Raw genomic sequence first — 15974 nt, 5'->3', positions numbered from 1 at the left:
GTTGGACACAAAAATACAGTTTTCAGTACTGAAACTGGAAAACATCCTAATGCTTTCAACTCTACTAGGAGAACTAAACCCAGCATTGCACTGTTATTAGTCATAGTATGTGGGAATGAATTCTTCCCTGTAGTTCAAGAAGTACCAAAGAGGACTATATTCTAATGTTACACACGCATCCTAGCAAAGATTTTAGTAAAGTATAGATGATTAATAGGAGTTGTATCAAAGGTCCTTTTGCCCTTTTTGATGACTTTCTTTCTTACTACCTGAGTTCATGATCCATCCATATAGCTTCATTTTGAACATTACTTTTAACCTTAGAAATTGCATCATTTCACAGATACCTTTTACAAAAACCAGATTCAGCATAACAAATCCTGACATTCCTGCGCAGTGCTGCTTCCTTTGCTGTCGGTGGGTGCTGGGGCATGTGGAGCAAGGGTGAAGTTGGTAGGAACAGGTACCAAAGCTGCCAAATCTACGACAGCCTGTTCTCTAGTAACAACCACCCACAGGTGAGCTGTTTAGACAGCTCGTACTGGGGAATGTCTAAATACAAACTAAATCAGAAAGATGTGAAGCAGAGAAGGGCACACCAGCAGCACATGGCAGAGTCCTGACCCAGGGAGCTTCCACTGGGCTTCTTCCATGACCCTTTGTGGATATTTTCGGATAGCTTGCACGGTGTGAGGTTGGACCACCTCCTTTGAACCACAAGGTGCTGAGTCCAGCTTGGAGAAGAGTGGGCTTGAGCTGAGTGGGAGGAGATTCCCATTCTCCTGCCAGCAGCCTGTCTGAGGAGGTAAGACCTCCTGCTCTCCTGGATGCACCTGGTCTTCAGAGGTAATGGCAGCTCTGGTAACACATGCAAGGGTATCCTACTAGAAATGAAGAATTAGGTCAAGTAAGGTAAATGAATAAAAGTGAACATTTTTGCTGGAATATGGGTTATAGTGCATGGGAACAGGATCTGATAGATATGGAACAGTAAGAACTGGAGTTTGAGTGTCAGAAAACAATGCCCTTATGCACTGGCCAGCAGCAATTAAAAGGAGGGGTACTTGGGAGCTGCTGGAGCAGCCAGCAAGAAGGGGGACATATGCCTCCAACCTCTCTTCTCACCCCAAATCCATACTAGAACACTGCCCTGTCCCACTTTTCCATTTTCTTGGGCCTTTATATGAGACTGGGATTTCCTGACCATTTCTGATTGGGACACACATTTCTTTCTTCTGTCTGAATAACCAGAGGTCACTGCCACCTCGTCAGCTCCAGCAGGTTTACCGGAAAGCTTCCTCTGAGACAGGCGAGCTGCCAAAAGAGCTCAAATTGGACAGGTCTATGGAAGAAACAGGCCCTGGCAGCATTTTGCAGAGGAGCACTCTGGGCTGGCCATTCCACCTGTCCTGCTGCATACAACTCCTGTGATGAAAGAGCAGCTTGAGCTGTTCACTGAGGGAATCAAAACTATCTTCTGGAAAAGAGTGACCAACTTATAATACAAGCTTTTCAGATAATGGTCTTCTATTAATGATTAAATAAAGTCTTTTATGTACAAAAGTTCCTCTGGCTGGAATTAGTTAACACCACCCAAGCAGATCTGACCCCAGCAGTGGGGCAGCACCCTACATCTGTGCTTGGGAGTTGGCACATCTTTCTGTGCTGTGTAGGATTTGTGGCTCTTGGTCTCCTGGTACTGATTTTCTATTTCCTACTATGTTTTGTGAGGAAGGCAGAGGGAACACACGTGCTGCCATCTCATCAGTGCTTGTGTCCAGTGTACAGCTGCCTGTTGCTTTGGATACTGAATTCCCTGGGCTAGGACATCCATCCCTGTCCTCTGTCCCATGTAATCACTTCTTTGTAACTAAGTAGTTACAAACCCTAGAAAGCAGTTTCACATCAAACTTTTATTCCCTTGGCCGAGAGGAAATACCACCCAAGAGGAAACTTCAGTATTTCTCTGTCTCTCTGAGTGAAAAAGGTCTTTGGAAAAATACAGTAAGCCAGCTTGTTCATAGTTCATCTCTTACCCCCCCATTCTATGCTTTTCTATTCTGTGTAAGCGTCATGCTGTGAAATAGGCTGAAAATTTCCTGCCAGACCTTTAAACCAGCTCAGATTTGACCTGTCCTGGAAGAGAGCAGAGCTGGCACACACGCATCTGGCGTATAAATAGCACAGAATTTGCATGAGATGGGCCGCTGGTAAAGAAGGATTCCAACAGCTGAAGAGATTGATTTTGCCTTTCCCACAGCTGTACTTACCTTGGAGTAGCACCCGGGGGAGTGCAACTGCATGGAAAAGCAGCACGTCAGAGCAGAAATAATGTCATGCAGCCCAATGACTGCAGAAGATCGCGGCTCGGAGCTCACCCGGGGGTATAAAGCTGGCTGAAGGAGCAAAAGTAGCTGCGAGCTGAGCAGGAGAGAAGCAGGCTGCGGGAGACAGGAGCATCCGCCTGCTCCAGCTTCTCGTGTGCCGTGTTTGCAGCCTCAGGGAGCGCCCGGGCTGAATGAAGGGAGAACGGCTCTCCCAGCGCACGGCGTGAGCTCTGCCCTCTCGCAAATGAGCTGTTTCCGAAGCTGTTTCCGAATTGGAGGAGCAGAGCGGCATTTCAGAGATGTTGTCCTATTTCGTCTGGCTCACCCTTCCCGACTTGGTTAACGCCTTTGTGATCCCGGGGAAGTTGCCCCTCAATGGGAGCCTGGAGAAGACTTCTGAAATCCCGAACATATCAGGTTTCTTTTCCTGGGATAACGACAGCCTGGCCGACTGGCAGAGCTTTGTGGACAGGAGCCGGTACGGAGCGGAGTCACAGAGCATCACGGTGAAAGCCCTGCTCATTGTGGCATACTCGTTCATCATTGTCTTCTCCCTCTTTGGTAACATCCTGGTCTGTCACGTTGTCATCAAGACGAAGCGGATGCACTCTGCCACCAGCTTGTTCATTGTGAACCTGGCTGTAGCTGATATCATGATCACCCTCCTCAACACACCTTTTACATTGGTAAGACTGGGGCAGAGATACCATAAAGGCACTTTCAGTGGCCTTTTCTTCTTTACACTGCAGTAAAACAGGGAGTGGATGTTCTGCAAGATACCTGTCCACTCCAAAGTACAGTCATTGGAGTTGCCTTTGGAAAACTCCACATTATTTTTTCCTGTTATCTAGTTGGAGATCTGAAATTATCCGTTTGTTAAAAGTGGCCCTGATAGTACTTGAACAACAGTAACCTTGCAGTGACTACTTAGTATGTTAAAAGTGGCCCTGATAGTACTTGAACAATAGTAACCTTGCAGTGATTACTTAGTACTTTGTACTTTCTCTTCTCTGAAGTATTTCCAAGATAATACTATGATTCTCTTGGGAAAAAAATAAATGCTCACCATCATTTTACAAGTTGTGTTGAAAAGCTGTAGTTTGCATTGAAGTGAGATAGGATGTAGAAGTCAGCCCTCCTCTGTAAGGAGGGCTTAAAAAAGCTTAAAATGTATTGAGTTGGTAATTAGGCTGCAGAAGGATACACTGTGAATAAAACAGAACAAACATCTTTGTTATCATGCTGCTGTATTGTCCTGGAGGATTTTGCCGAGCCACTGAGCAGCACTAACCTGCCTCTTCAGAGTTCAGAAGGCAGAAAATTATACAACTATACAAAGAACCTGCTATCTTAAAAGTATCTTTTACAGAGCACAGGGATCTATGTGATGGGGGTGTATCTATAAGCAGTTGTGGGGGTGCACAAAACTAATGATCTTCTGATTTCAGGCTCGTTTTGTGAACAGTACTTGGATATTCGGGAAGGGGATGTGCCATGTCAGTAGGTTTGCGCAGTACTGTTCCCTCCATGTCTCTGCCTTGACCCTCACAGCCATTGCTGTGGACAGGCACCAGGTGAGAGGTCTCTGAAACCGAGACGGAAAGCTTGGGAGGGCATAAGTAAACTGAGAAAGGATGATCCCATATCCTTTCCTTCTCAGCTCCCAGGGTAGGGGGCAGTCCTTGCTATCAGATGGAGAGAATAGTTTCAAGCCTGCAGCAAGGTGGGAAGTGGGAGGTGTCCATTGCCTTGCGATCGCTTCCAGCTACGTAAAGGGAGCTTTTACGTGGCAGATAATCCAGTAGCTCTCAAACAAGGAGAAAGTCAAAGATCCTGATAGGAATTCACATGGACAGCTCTCCTCTGGGGTGGTGTGTCCAGCACCGAGGTTGTAGGGATATCCCAGTTAGCTTTCTTAGCTCCATCTCCTGCTGCTCTGGGATGTCTCACCCCTTGTTATTCTGAATACTGGAGAGCTGACTGTAGCACACTGCTGTTTATCACAAGCAGAGCTGTGGCTTGCTGTTGATAATGGGCTCAAAACTGGGGACAGTTGGACATTATCAGTTTGAAGTCACCCATCAACCACACAAAACAGTTGGCATTTTCTGCTAGAAAGAGATTGTTTCCAGAAAATGCACTGACTGTCAGAAGCATTCCCAGGGAGGTCTGGTTACATCACAAGCCTTTGGTTCTTTGGGTCACTGATACTGAAGAGTCTGGGACTTAGTTTCTCCTCTTTTTTTTTACTATAAAATAAACTGAACCTGGAAATGAATGTGTGTCAAGACTGGGTACTGCTGGTACCCAGTTTTTCTCATCTAGATGCAGATACTGAAATTTGAGAGTTGGACTGGGATCTCACTTGACCCATATTTACAGAGGAAAGCTTCAAATTTTTATGTACAGCTTACAGTCAATGGGAGCTGTGTGAAGACTGTACTGCTTGCATGCTGAATTTCCACATTAAGCAATAGATTAAAGGCTGGAAGATTGTATTAAAACAAAAAAATCATTATTTCCTGAAATGTAATAAGCCTGAATTTTGGTTTATTTTGCACAGGTTATAATGCACCCTCTGAAACCTCGCATATCTACTGGAAAAGGTGTTATCTACATCTCTGTAATCTGGATCATGGCAGCTTGTTTTTCCTTACCACATGCTATCTACCAAAAGCTCTTTACCTTTGAATACAGGTAAGGATGTTTTCCTCCACAATCTCCCTGGAGGCCAAACTCGCAGCAGTCTTGCTTTGGGATCTTCTATTGAAAGCCTTTGAACATATGTCAAGGTCAGCCAAATATGGATCTAGTCTATAATTTTCATCTGGTTCTTCTTGCTATGTCTGATATCCTACCCTTTCCATTTTTAATTATTTTATCTTTGTTCTGTCACACTAATCACATGAAACAGGCTAAAAGTTAAAGAGTCTGGCCTGGACCCATTACCTCTATGCGTTGGCATTTTACACCATATATCAATCTGGGCAGACCATACATGGCGGGGGGGGGGAGGGAAACAACCAAAAAACCCCACAAACTAAAACCCAACAGGTTTTAATCTACTCTTTAGCCTGGGAAAGTAGAAAAATATGCCTCAGCTGCTTGTTCCATAAAATGCTGTCAAGAGCCTTAATATTTGGAAAGTGCTTTAATGAGGGAAAGGTCCCTAATATGTGCAGAGACTGTGTTCCTGTTTGCCAAAGGACAGAAAATAAAAACCTGCTTATGTGCAGCTGGAAATTTTGTAATTGGTGAAATTCATAACATTATTGTAAGGTCATGAATGCCCATGAGAAATTACCACCACATTGCTCACTGACTGCTCCATGGCTCAGATCCTTGGACAGCAGAGCTCTGCTTAGCTCTGACAGATATCACAGACAAACAGATAGACAAAGGATTTGCTTTCAGGCTTTATGGCAGGAGCCCTCTCCCACCTGCCTCCTTGTTTCTGATGTACTTTTCCCGTCGTGCCCAGCCATATGTCCTCTCATCCCCTGTTCCATATCTCCATTTGCAGTGAGGAGGTTACCCGGTGCCTGTGTCTGCCAGATTTCCCTGAGCCTGCTGACCTCTTTTGGAAGTACCTTGACTTAACAACCTTCATTTTGCTCTACGTCCTGCCCCTCCTGATCATCTCTGCTGCCTACATGACAGTGGCAAAGAAACTCTGGCTGCGCAATGTCATTGGGGATGTCACCACGGAACAGTATTTCGTCCTCCGCAAAAAGAATAAGAAGACCATCAAGATGCTGATGCTTGTTGTCATCCTCTTTGCAGTTTGCTGGTTTCCCTTGAATTGCTACGTTGTCCTCCTCTCCAGCCAGACCATTCACACCAACAATGCCCTGTACTTTGTCTTCCATTGGTTTGCAATGAGCAGCACCTGCTACAACCCCTTCATCTACTGCTGGCTCAATGACAGCTTCCGATCAGAACTGAAGGCTTTGCTCAGCATGTGCAGAAAACCTCCCAGGCCCACAGAACAGAGGCTTCCCTCCACGGCCCCATCCTACCGACTGGCTTGGCCAGAAAATGGTAACTTCAAGAGATTGCAGGTCTCCCATATCCTTCCGTCATCCTCCAACATCCAGTCAGGAAAGACAGATATCTCTGCAGTGGAGCCAATAGTAGCTGTGAGCTAAACAGTGGCCCTGGGAAATCTGTAAGGACTGCACATAGATTTGGCAAGAGCTAAAATGGTCTGAAGATGTGGAGCCCTGTCCTACTTAGGGGCTGTGCAACCACATGTGATAAAACCAAGAAGGAGGTTCAGGTTCTGCAGGAGGCAATATGAAAGAGCTGCATGTTTGATGCAGGCTGATGGCAAAGGTGTGGAGCCCATAAATGGGAGGAAGCAAACTCTTCCCAGGAAGGAACTCTCTTTGTCTTTGTCAAGATGACTTTGGACTGGCTTACAGTACGGGACTGTCTGCATGTATGTCACTGCTATCTGCATGACTAAGCCTTTTTACTGCTAGGATTGTGTGTGTGTTTTGCTGATACTTAAACACTAAAGCAACAATCTAATCACATCAGGCCTCTCTTTTCCATTTCTAAGTCTCTTCCTAGCAGCATGGAAATGACTGAGATGCAGACCTTTAGGCTGCTGGCTTAGATCAAGTGCAACTGTGTAGGAAAGCATCCTCTCTGAACTAGGGTCTGAAAAGTCAAGCTCTGTTCAGAATGAACAAACAACTGTAATTCACAAGTTCTTTTTTTTTGTGGTGGAAATACCCATAAAGAAGTGGAGGATATGATGGACATCGACAAATAGAGGAGTTGCTTACATCACAGACTCTAAGGTAGATTTGGAGAAAAATGGATGCCTATTCTATGCTTAAGTAGATAGCTTTTCTTCAAATAGATAACTAAACCCCAAAAAAGCTACTTTGGAGAAAGCTGGACATACCATCCACAGTTGGAGAACAGATAATTAAATGCTACTGTGAGTTTGGACTAGGACCTTTTGATCAGAACATCTTTGCATTATTGTCAAGTGTCAGCTAAAGGATCCCACAGTTTGACTTTTTTGCCTTTGAATGTTACTCTCTTACCCTGTAAAGCACCTGTATACTTGTCAGTTCAGACATTTGGGACATTTCATCTCAACTAAGATGTTAGCTCTCTGAAATCAGTTTATAAATGAATGACTTTGAGAGAAGGGATGATATCTCTGATAGCAAGTAATCAAAGTGGAACGTTTCTCTACAAGTTATCCTCTGGTGATTGCACAATTTCAGTGCATATAAAGATAACTGAGATGTGTCCTTTCTGGGGTGGCTAAGAAAATTCACGACCACAGCTGTCTGAAGTACTTTGCAGAACTTAATGTTCTTAGTGGAAAAAAATATGGGTTTGAATAACAAAAAACATGGTGGTCCAAAAAACTGTACCTTATATTGCACAGAAAAGCAATAAGTCCCTGTGCTGTGGAAATTAGCTTGAACATCACACCAGGCTGCCCCATTCATCTTTCAGCAGTCAGCAATGAAGTGACAAAAATCTTCTTTTATAAATGGGAAAAAAAAAAAATAAACTCTTTTTTCCCAAATTCCTGTAATAACCTTAAATTTCTGAAATAATTTTAAATCTCGTGGAGGACTTTCACACCTGAGTATTTGAAGAGACTGAAATAGCAACCACTCCTTTCAGCTAACCAGTCTTTTCACAAGGTGTTATCAGTCTTTCACTGTGAATTCAGTGCTATTTCACTGCCCTTTATCAAGGCCCCCCGAGTTCACAGTACTTTGTATCACTGATCTGCAGAATCAAACCTTTCCTCCTGCCTTCTTTCAACCCTTATGCCAAGTCCCATTTCCTCCCTTAGCATTTGCAACACATCAGCCCTGAATTGGTCAGGCAGTTGGACTAGATGGTCATCGTAGGTCACTTCCAACTGAACTTTCTATTCTATTCTATTCTGTTCATTTCCCAAATGTGCACAGCTGGTGAACAATGCTCTCCATTCCAGCGATAGCAGATCCCAGCTCTTTACTAGCAAGTAAATCTTTGGGAGTGCTGAGTACCTCAGTAAGATGTTCTTTCTGAAGCCGAAGGAAACATCTTAAGATCCATTATTTTTGAATGCAGTTATCATCCTTCAAACTGCTACACATGCAAGAACCTTCCTGTAACTCCAGCAGGCAAAATCCTCAGATACCCACTCAAATGGTCCAGGTGAGTCTGAGCGGGGCTCCTGCAGTTACAGCTCTGGTGGCAAACCTTTCTTCTTACAGACTCTGCTCAGTCCTGAGTCTGGGCACAGAGGGGGGCAAGAAGTGTCGAAGCCATTTGATTTAATTAAGAAGAACAGGAGGTATGACCTGGGTAAAAAGAAAAGAAGAGGCAGATTGGACAGTGAGCCTTAACAGCCTGCCCAGAAATGGACTGGTGGCTGGTGGCCAGCAGAGGTACAAGGTTCAGAGAGAACTGGACAGAACCATGCAAGAGAGGTACTTGGTTAAAGCACTAGAAATGGTGTCCTTGAGAACTGTACATCATACGCTGTGCTGCAATGTGCTTAATGTGCTACAAGGCAATTTCTGATAATTAGCTACCTTTCATTTTCTTTGTATCTGATTTGGAATTCTGGAGAAATATTTTGCATTCACTGGTGCTGCTGAAATCAGTGGGGGGTTGTGATCTGTGCACAAAAAGTGCAGTATGATGCAAGCTATTCCAAAAATATCACATCCTGGGCAATATAACCTGGGCATCTAGGTTTCATGAGTATTTTTTCGTTCTACCCCATCTCTCTTGCAGACTAGAAGGTTCTTTTAAAATGCTAATACAGTCATTGGTGTGTAAACTGCATTCAGATACCATCTTGGTCAATGTGAAGCGAGGATCTGAGTGACGATAAAATGAGATACATGTACAGGGTGGAGATTATCCTTTTTAATTTTTTAATTCTGCTTTTTAATTTTAATCCTACTGCAGCTGGACTATTTGCTACCTTTTGAATTTTGGAGGTGTGCAGGGCTCTGAAACAGATGGTTTAGTAGCTATTCCAAGAAAAACAGACCTGCAGAAACAAGCCTGTGGGGGACATTGGTGTGAGAAGGGACGGGTTGCTCTGGAGCATGGTAAAGATCACGGTTTTGGGAGGCTTTTCTTTTCCCTCTGGGAATATGATGAATCAGAGTGAAACATGAGGCTTTATGGAAATGGAAGGTTATTTTGACTTAGCTGACTTGCAAGTCCACTCTCTCACTCCCACCCTCACAGCCACATACTTAGAAGTGTGGACTGTCCTCCCCTGGGGTGAGGGACAGCAACGGTACAGGTGATGTCCTGTGACCTTGTGGCCATCTTCCTGTCATCACACCACAACTCTGGCCCTGGGATCACTTTTGCCCCAGAGTTCACCAGTCTGACTGCCCTCAGACATGTCTTTGGTTGTCAGTGTAGGTCATTCATTTAAACTGGCCTGGTTGTTCCCTCTGGAGCTTTCACACTTGTGCCTCTGGAGTAGACTGCATAACAAAGAGTTTCACAAGGCACTGAACTGTTCATTGCAGGACATCCACAGAGCCTGAGAACAAGAGTTTTATGGGAAAATTTATTTCATATAGAGAATGCATCATCTGGTATGTTATAGTGGGTTGACCCTGGCTGGATGACAGGCATCCACCAAAGCTGTTCTGTCACTCCCCTTCACAAGAGAAGAGAGGAGAGAAAGTATAACAAAGGTTAATGGGTTGACATAAGGACAGGGGGAGATCACTCACTGAATACCATCATGGGCAAACAAGACCTGACCTGCGGATACTGAATTTATCACTAACAGAATCAGAGCAGGATAATGAGAAATAAAATAAATCTTAAAAACACCTTTATGCCACCCCTCCCTCCTTCCCAGCTCTACCTCCTCCTCCCCAGCAGTGCAGGGAGGTGAGGAATGGGGGTTACAATCAGTTCATCACAGGTTGTTTCTGCCACTGCTCAGGGAGAGGAGTCCTTCCCCCACTCCAGTGTGAGTCCATCCCCCTGGCAACAGTTCTCCATGAGCTGCTGCAGTGTGGATCACTCTTCCATGGGGTGCAGTCCTTGAGGCACAGCCTTCTCCAAAGTGGGTCTCCCGTAAGTCCTACCAGGAAACCTGCTCCAGCGTGGGCTCATCTCCACAGGCCCATAGGTTCCTGCCAGGAGCCTGCTCCAGCATGGGTTTCCCAAGGGTTCACAACCCTCTTGGGCATGCACTTGCTCCAGCATGGATCTCCTCCACAGGCTACAGGTGGATCTCTGCTCCCCCATGGACCTCCCTGGGCTGCCAGGGTACAGCTGCCTCACCAGGACCTGAACCAAGGGCTGCAGGGGAATCTGTGCTTGGGTACCTGGAGCACCCCTGCTCCCTCCTTCTGCACTGACCTTGGAGACAGCAGGGCTGTTTCTGTCACATATTCTGACTCCACTCTTCTCTGGCCACAATTACATCTGTGCAATAACTTTTCTTTCTTCTTCCTTGATATGAGGCATTACCACCATTTCTAATTGGCACAGACTTGACCAGCAGCAGGTCCATCTTGGAGCCACTTGCCATTGGCTCTGACAGACATGAGGGAAGCTTCTAGCAGCTTCTCACAGAAGCCACCCCTGGAGCCCCTGATAACAAAACCTGGCCATGCAAAACCAATACACCTGTGAATAAAGGAACTCAGCTAGAGTCACATAGTCAAAGTTAATGCTGGCATCTCCCAAACCTTGAGTAACCGGGTCTGCAACTTCCATAATTTAGAGAGTGCTGTGTTTTTTTCTACTCAGAAGTGAAATTATTTGTATTGACAGTACTGTTTCCTTATTTTTCTATTTCCTTGAAAAATATTACAACAGGCCTATGAAAATTAACTTGCAAGTTTTAGAAATTGATGAATGTTAATTCTCAATTTCTAACAACATTCCTAATGTTTTAATAATTTTCTCTGTGTAGAATTATGCAGAGACCTTGAAAGGGAACAAAGACAATGCCAGGCTCTATTTTGCGGCTTATGCTATTCTGAATAGCACTCAGGGGAAAACAGATGCATGAAACCTTTCTTGCCCTTCTTGATGTCAGGTCAGGTTTTTAGCTTCCACTTTTCATTCACTCCCTCTTTCATAGAATCATGGAATGGTTTGGATTGGAAGGGACCTAAGAGATCATCTCCCCAGTCCAACTCCCCCTGCAGGGACATCTCCCACAGGTTGCTCAGAGATTCATCCAACCTGACCTTTAACAATTTCAGGGATTGGGCATCCAAAACTTCTCGGGGCAACCTGTGCCAGTGCCTCACTACCCTCACAGTCAAGAATTTCTTCCTAATATCTAATCTAAACCCACCCTATTTCAGTTTAAAGCTATTCCCCCCTTGTCCTGTCACTACATGCCCTGTCAAAAGTCTATCTCAGTGTTTCCCATAAGCTCTCTTTTACTGAAAGGCTGCCTCAAGGTCTTCCTGGAGCCTTCTCTTCTCCACCTGTCTCAGTTGGTCTTCTTAGAAGAGGTGCTCCAGCCCTCTGATCATCTCTGTGGCCTCCTCTGGACTTGCTCCAACATGCCATGTCCTTCTCATTTGGGGGACCCCAGAGCTGGATGTAGCACTCTGAGGGGAGGGGTGGGCGTGTCTCATGAGAGTGCAAGTAGATGGGCAGAATCATCCTCCATATCCTTCTCACTAGCTCACCCTCAGTATCAGTCTGAAAGTCTTTAGCAGTAGAGCACAGGCTGCTGCTGCCATCAGACACTGTGGTGCTCAGCAGAAAAAATCTACTTCCTTATTCCACTGCATAGGGTTTTTTGTAACAGAGAAGTTTCTGTCACAGCCAAAAAAAATGGCAAAGACCATCTCCCTAGCTGAGATAAATGGAGGGTGTTTTCTTCATGGATACTTTCCTTTCCCTGCCTTAATTATCAGTAAGCCAGGTCAGAGGCTGTCTCATCCAAAGGGGAGCAACAAATAGCTCAAGCATGGTACCTGCAGCCATCAGAGGAAATTCATAGCATACAGGCAAAAATAACAGTGCATAGCAGAGTCAAAGCCTCTTGCTCTTACACATAAAAGGAAGACGAGATTCATTGAAAAATGCTGAGATCATGCAGAGAAAAGATGACAAGTTTCTCAAGACAAGCACAGAAGAAAGGAACCTCAGCTTTGGTTGGTATTGTTTCTGACTGCATGGTAGCCCACCTCTTTTCCTGTCAGCGTGGGTTGAATAGCTTCTCCTCTCAGCTGGCAGATTCAAAGGTGAGAAGGCAGCTGCTGAAAATGTAACAATGTCCTGTAACTTCAGACACATTAATGTCATTTTTTCTCCAGCATTTTCAAAGAGTATCAGGCACCGTTTCCAAGCTTTGTTTAACGGTCCAAAGATTTCAAAATCACACTCTTCTGATAAGCATAAATCTCTTCATAATTTCCTTAATGAATGTATTAACTAGCCTCTAATAGCTGATACAGCGAGTGATTTTTATCTCTGGAGCTGGAAAAGCCCTTAACAAAAGTTGATACAATTGTCTACATTTTGGTACCACAAAAAAAGAGCAGTTACCCCCATTATTGTGAGGTCACTTGGTTTCTTCAACCTAGAGAAAGGGAGACTTCATTGTGGTCTACAGCTTCCTCACGAGGGGAATTGGAGGGACAGGCACCGACCTCTTTTCTCCAGTGACCAGTGACAGCACTTGAGGGAATGGCACAAAGCTCTGTCAGGGGAGGTTTAGGTTGGATATCAGGGAAAGGTTTTTCCTTCACCCAGAAGGTTACTGGGCACTGGAACAGGCTCCCCGGGGAAGTGGTCACAGCACCAGGTCTATCTGAGTTCACAAAGTGTTTGGACAACACTCTCAGGCACATGGTGTGACTCTTAAGGTTGCCCTGTGCAGGGCAAGGTGTTGGACTCAATGATCCTTGTGGGTCCCTTCTAACTCAGGATATTTTATGGTTATTCTATTACTGAGAGTCTTTAACATTTACATATTGAATGTGAAACTTCAAGATTTCTTTTATGCATTTTGGGTAGACCACGATTAAAATAGTCTGGCTATGAACTGCATAGAAGTCGTTAATGGATCACAGTGTGAGCCCCCGACACCATTGCCAGCTACACACTCATCTGCTTATTCCAACTTGCAGCTACATTAGTTCAGTGAAGCCACTGAGTAGGAAGCTTATGCTGGGCTCAGCAACACTTGGATGAAGCTGTACAGCTCTCGGATGAGAGTAAATACATCTGCACAGTGCTGAGCCGTGAGCCATGCAGGGACCTAGTTGTTTCAAGAACTTCAGGGTTGTCTTAGTCCTCTAAACAGACTGATCTAAAAACTGTATATGGACACACAGAGCGAGCTTTAAAATAGCTGTTTCCCAGGAGACTAACTATTATTCACATCTGACTTATTCATAAATCTCCTGAGTGCTGATGAGTGAGCATAGCCAGCTCCGCTGCTGACGCAGTCTGACAGCCTTGCATCGAAGCCATGGGGCTGTGAACAGTCTGCCCCTGCAAAGGTACCTTCATGATCTAACAGCTGTCAGAGGCTTGGCTGAGAGAGGTCATATCTCCCCACAGCCTCTGGGTCTGGTACATCAGGACTGGGTAGCTTGCTCTCTTATTTCCTGATCTTCTTTGTGCCACCAAAGGGGGATGAGGATGGGATCCTCCTCTGCTTTCCCCATCCTGCACAGCCCAGCAGAAGGGCAGCCCCTGCTCCTTCCTGGGGGTGACACAGTGGGCAGGGGAGAAAGTTTGGACTGGCATTAATGACACAGAAACAGGGATAATCTTCAGCCCATCCTTTCTTCTTCTGGGAACCATGTCCCCCCTCAGCCTCTCCTCTGGTTTGCAGGCTTGAAGAGATTTCTGTGAATTCTGGTAGGGTGAAACCTCCCACCCCCTACCTTAGGCTCAAAGCCTTTTAATGATACTTAGAGAGGAAGGGGTGAATCCAGTCATCATTACATCTCTGACCAGGAGAAAAACTGCCTTTATCTACAAAACAAATTGGCACCTCCTGGCCAACTGCCCATAGTTTATAAACTGGGCATAGCATTTTATTGTATGGAATATGCCTTTGGTTAGTCTGGGTCAGCTGTCCTAGCCAGGTTTCCTCCAGCTCCTTGCATACCTGCTCATCAGCAGAGCATGGGAAACTGAATAAGTCCTTGGCTTAGGGTAAGCACTGCTCAGCAACAACCAAAACATCAGTGGGTTATCAACATTATTCTCATACTGAGTCCAAAACTGTGCCAGCTACTAAGAAAAAAGAAACTGTATACCAGACAAAACCAGGACACCAATTAAATAACTACATGCCTACAAATAATTTCTGGCTCTAAGGTGTTAGCTCACTTATTTCCACAGCATGTAGGGCTAGCTCCATCTAGAGCAGACCAGGTTTGTGGTAGTACATAGTCCTTGACTCGGAGCCCATAAGGTCACAGGGGTATGGGAATTTTAAGACATTGTAATTACATTTTTTGTATGCTTTTTCAGTTAAAACCACCATAATGTGACAGGTTTCTTAGAGGTCACTAGTTTTTAATAGTATGAAGCTAAAGACATGTATCAGATGTCCTAAAAGCACGTCATCAGAGTCTCTGAGGGTACAAAACTTAGTGGGGGTTGTTGGAGGGACATGTGGTAGGAACCAGGTTGTTATGGTCGCATTCCTACTGTCTCCTGGGAGCTGCTCTAGAAGTGAATTGTTCTCAGTGCCTTGCCCAGAATTTGTCTTGAAGAAGCCCAAGACAGGGCTCAGGAATGATCTGACACTTGAACAATGAGGACAGCAGGGACCAAACCCTTCAGTTGGTACTTCTGTTTGGCTCTGCAAACACATTCCGAGATGTCAAACAGACAAGCAGCCCAAGGCTCTGCTTCTCACCCTGCAGCTCAGACTCCCAGCACAGAGACACTGTTCTGAACTGTGCAACAGCATGTATTTCTATCATCCCAATTTAGCACAAATAAGAGGGGAAAAGCAAACAAAACCACAATTCTTTTGTTGCTGGTTGAGAGATTTCATTTCTGTTCGTTTAGGTTCATGAAGCTTGTAAGTGTGCTAAAGCAATTCAAAATGTAGCACAGAGTGAGCCCAGGCTATTTTCATCCCCATTCAAATGCTTTCAAAGGCACCTACCTCTTTCCCTGGACTTTGTGGGGAAGCAAGAACCTGACTTAAGAGGACTAATTCAGCAGGCCCCTGAGTTGGGTGGGAGTTCATTAGTAGGCGCAGAATTTTGTTTGCATGAAGGTGTTTGGTTAATCTCAATGGTTATAGAAAGTTTGAGGTGACTCTTCAAAAAATCTGAAGAAGTAAAAGAGAGAATGTAAACTTTACCATCTAAATAGTGTTATAATGGGAGTTTTGTGTCACTTGGGAGTCCTTCAGGGGAGAGTTGATAACATGAAAATGCTTTGAAGCAAATAAATATTTGAATACTTATTGATATAAAGCCATAATAGAGTTACTATTTTCATTACATTGTCATTTCAGAACTATATCCTTTAGTGTTTAATAAAAGTAATTACTTTTTATCATTACACTAGTAATTTAGTATATTAAGTCAAATATTCTATTATGAGGAAAACACTCTTCCAATGCTTCCAGCCATACAGCCTGCAGGACAGAAATCCACAAATTATCCATAACAGAGCAGTCAG

General features: G+C 44.6%; 1 protein-coding gene across 1 annotated transcript; it reads left to right on the top strand.

Moving 5' to 3' along the window:
* Positions 1–15489, top strand: GPR83 (G protein-coupled receptor 83). The gene is made up of 4 exons (XM_050332349.1): positions 1–3013; positions 3776–3901; positions 4891–5024; positions 5851–15489. The coding sequence occupies exons 1-4, from the start codon at positions 2627–2629 to the stop codon at positions 6473–6475; spliced, it is 1272 nt and encodes a 423-aa protein (XP_050188306.1). The 5' UTR covers positions 1–2626; the 3' UTR covers positions 6476–15489.
* Positions 15490–15974: the final 485 nt, after the last annotated feature.

Source organism: Myiozetetes cayanensis, unplaced genomic scaffold (assembly GCF_022539395.1).
Source record: "Myiozetetes cayanensis isolate MyiCay16 unplaced genomic scaffold, myiCay2020 scf5-8, whole genome shotgun sequence".
Lineage (NCBI taxonomy): Eukaryota > Metazoa > Chordata > Aves > Passeriformes > Tyrannidae > Myiozetetes > Myiozetetes cayanensis.
This window is presented reverse-complemented; position numbering and strand designations above follow the sequence as displayed.